The sequence below is a fragment of the Giraffa tippelskirchi genome, chromosome Y (genome assembly GCF_054371585.1).
Source record: "Giraffa tippelskirchi isolate mGirTip1 chromosome Y, T2T-mGirTip1v1.2.pri, whole genome shotgun sequence".
Taxonomy (NCBI): domain Eukaryota; kingdom Metazoa; phylum Chordata; class Mammalia; order Artiodactyla; family Giraffidae; genus Giraffa; species Giraffa tippelskirchi.
In genome coordinates this window covers 20987435-20989912 of record NC_137290.1, presented here as the reverse complement: position 1 = coordinate 20989912, position 2478 = coordinate 20987435, and the positions used below count along the sequence as shown (strand labels likewise).

The window sequence follows — 2478 nt, the reverse complement described above, 5'->3', positions numbered from 1 at the left end:
GTAACTGTGAATGCACTAAAGTTCGTACTGTGTAGGTGCACTTGTTTTGATTTTATTTGTATGTGTTCCTTCACCCGTACCATCCTCATTTAGACACCCACTCATTTCAGCTGGGATGATTTCCCAAATCACTTTACATCCATTACCTCTTTTCCCTTTGTTCTCATTTATTTGCTTAGAAACAGTAGGCTAGGTGCCATTTACCTAGGATGCCTAACGGATGTTTTCTTGAACTGAAGAGTTTATAAAAGAGTGCAGAGAAATAGCCAGACATTGAAATAAAGCCTTAATTTACTCTTCATTGTTTCAAAATAGAAAACAAAACTGTGCAGAGGAATGTGTAACTTTATTGTTCAAATACAAGAATTGTGGGTATTTGTTGACATCTCCCAACGTAAATTTTAATCTTCATTAGGTTCCATAAGCTGATACTTATTTGATAGGTCAGTTTTAATTAGCATGGTTTTCACATAAGGAATATCGTTGATGAATTGACTTGAAAGAGAGGAGGTGGGTGTATAAGCGATCGTTGGCACTGGGGACCTTGAGTTGCCTCTCTGTTGCTGGTTAGGAAGAGGACTGTCATGGGCTGACATATCGCTATACCTGTCTGGAAATGGAGAAGGCTCCACCATCAGTCCAAAAGAACTGCTCCATAATGGAGATACGATGTGGTTCTGAGAAGTAGATGTAGCGGTAGTAGCAAAGTCCTCAACATGGCCATTTACTTGAGTGTAGGTGCTATGGAATTGCCGATTAAAAATACTCAACTGGTTTAAAACAGCAGGTTGATCTACCACGTTCTGTTCTCTTTGTCTAACTGATATTGATGGGGAAGGAAAGTCACGCGGAAATAGGGCGCTTGTTTTAGGGACTATCTGGCTGGTATAAGTCTTTTGTGGGAAAGGCACACTTAAACTGGTGGAAGCTGAAAATGGACTCTCTCCACTAGTTTCAGCATGAAAACCAGAGTTACGATCATCTATGTTGACCCTTGCTTTAACATGCTTCTTCTCGTAATCTGGAACTAGTGAAGATTTCAGAAACACATTGCTAATCCCAACTCTTCTTTTCATTCTTCCTAAAAGTTGGGGATAGCCTCTTTCGAAATTTGGATTATGGTAGATCTGTAACTAAAATCAAAGGATACAATTATTTAGTTTTTTATAAACGAAGGTAAAACTGACAAGCAAAGTTAAACTATAAAAATGTATTCCTTTAATGATGCCAATTAAATAGAATCAAAGACAACACCTCCATTAGTAGTTTTAACACCTTACATGTTAGAAACAAGTATGCTCCTCAACTAAAAAATATGTTGTATATATACAGTAAATACCACTTAAAGTAGCTTGAGGACATGTATCTGATTTCAAGTTGCTAGGAGAGTGTATTAAGTATCAAATATTTTAACCTCCAGCTGTTCTCAACTTCAAAAAATAAAACGTGTTCAACAGTTTGCTATCTCAATTTTAAATTCGGTTTTAGCTACATATGTGAACATGCTTTCTAAGTCACATGATTTAATCTTACATATTGACAGTAAGTGGAAATTTTGAATTACCTTGCTCAAAACAGAGTCATTGTTTTCTTCTTCCAGAAAGTCAGGGAGTGAAGCAGATCTTTGAAAAGTTTGTCGCTTTTTACTAAACCCATAAAGTTTAAGCTGGCTAACTAAACTTTTCATACTATCAGTTTCAAATATTCTGAAAGGGGCCTTTCTTTCCAAGACTTCTTTCTTGAAGAGTTCTTCGTTGATCACTATAGAAGTGCCACTCTCATCCCACCAAATAGATTCAAACTGATCACTTTCAACTATAGTCCAGAGTTTTTGTGGAAAAGTGAGGGAAAGAAAATCGTTCAACTCATTTCTTTCAGAGACAGAAAATGTGTAGTGTGGCCTTTTTATCCCAGCTTCCTTAGACAAAGCCTGGAAAGCATATTCTTCAATCATAGATCTCAAAACTGAGTCCCCAGTAAGTGCGTAATCACACGAAGACGATCCAATGGAGGTTTTGGAACCACTGGATACATCTTTACGAGGCACATCTTGAATTTCTGAAGGAATGTGTGCCATCTCAGAGAGATCTTTCTTCAGATACTTTTCTCATTTGTCTGACTTTACACACTCCAACTTCAAGTGCTGCTTGGCTGGCGTACAGAGATAAACTCTCAAGACCATCAGCATGGTTCTCAAAGTCAAAAAGCTGTGACATCACAAAGTCACTGGTCTCCTAGCAATTGAAGAGTAGCTCTGACATCATAAAGTCACTGGTCTTCTAGCAATTGAAGGGCAATGTTCAACCAGTGTTTACTTCTACATCAACTTAAAATAAAGGCTGCTTGCATAAACAGTAACCAAAAACATGAAACCTGCAAAATGTCATTGCTAAAGAATTTTTACACAGAAAAATCACATCAATAAGTCTACTTGGTTCCTGAAATAAAAGTGATTGATCACCCTTCTATACACATATT

General features: G+C 37.2%; 1 protein-coding gene across 1 annotated transcript; it reads right to left on the bottom strand.

Moving 5' to 3' along the window:
• Positions 1 to 327: 327 nt before the first annotated feature.
• LOC145537606 (heat shock transcription factor, Y-linked-like) lies at positions 328 to 2211 on the bottom strand. Its single transcript, XM_081568302.1, has 2 exons — positions 1565 to 2211; positions 328 to 1133 (listed from the first exon to the last, which is right to left on the bottom strand). Exons 1-2 carry the CDS (start codon positions 2075 to 2077, stop codon positions 402 to 404), a joined length of 1245 nt encoding a protein of 414 aa, XP_081424428.1. The 5' UTR covers positions 2078 to 2211; the 3' UTR covers positions 328 to 401.
• Between the last annotated feature and the right edge of the window lie 267 nt (positions 2212 to 2478).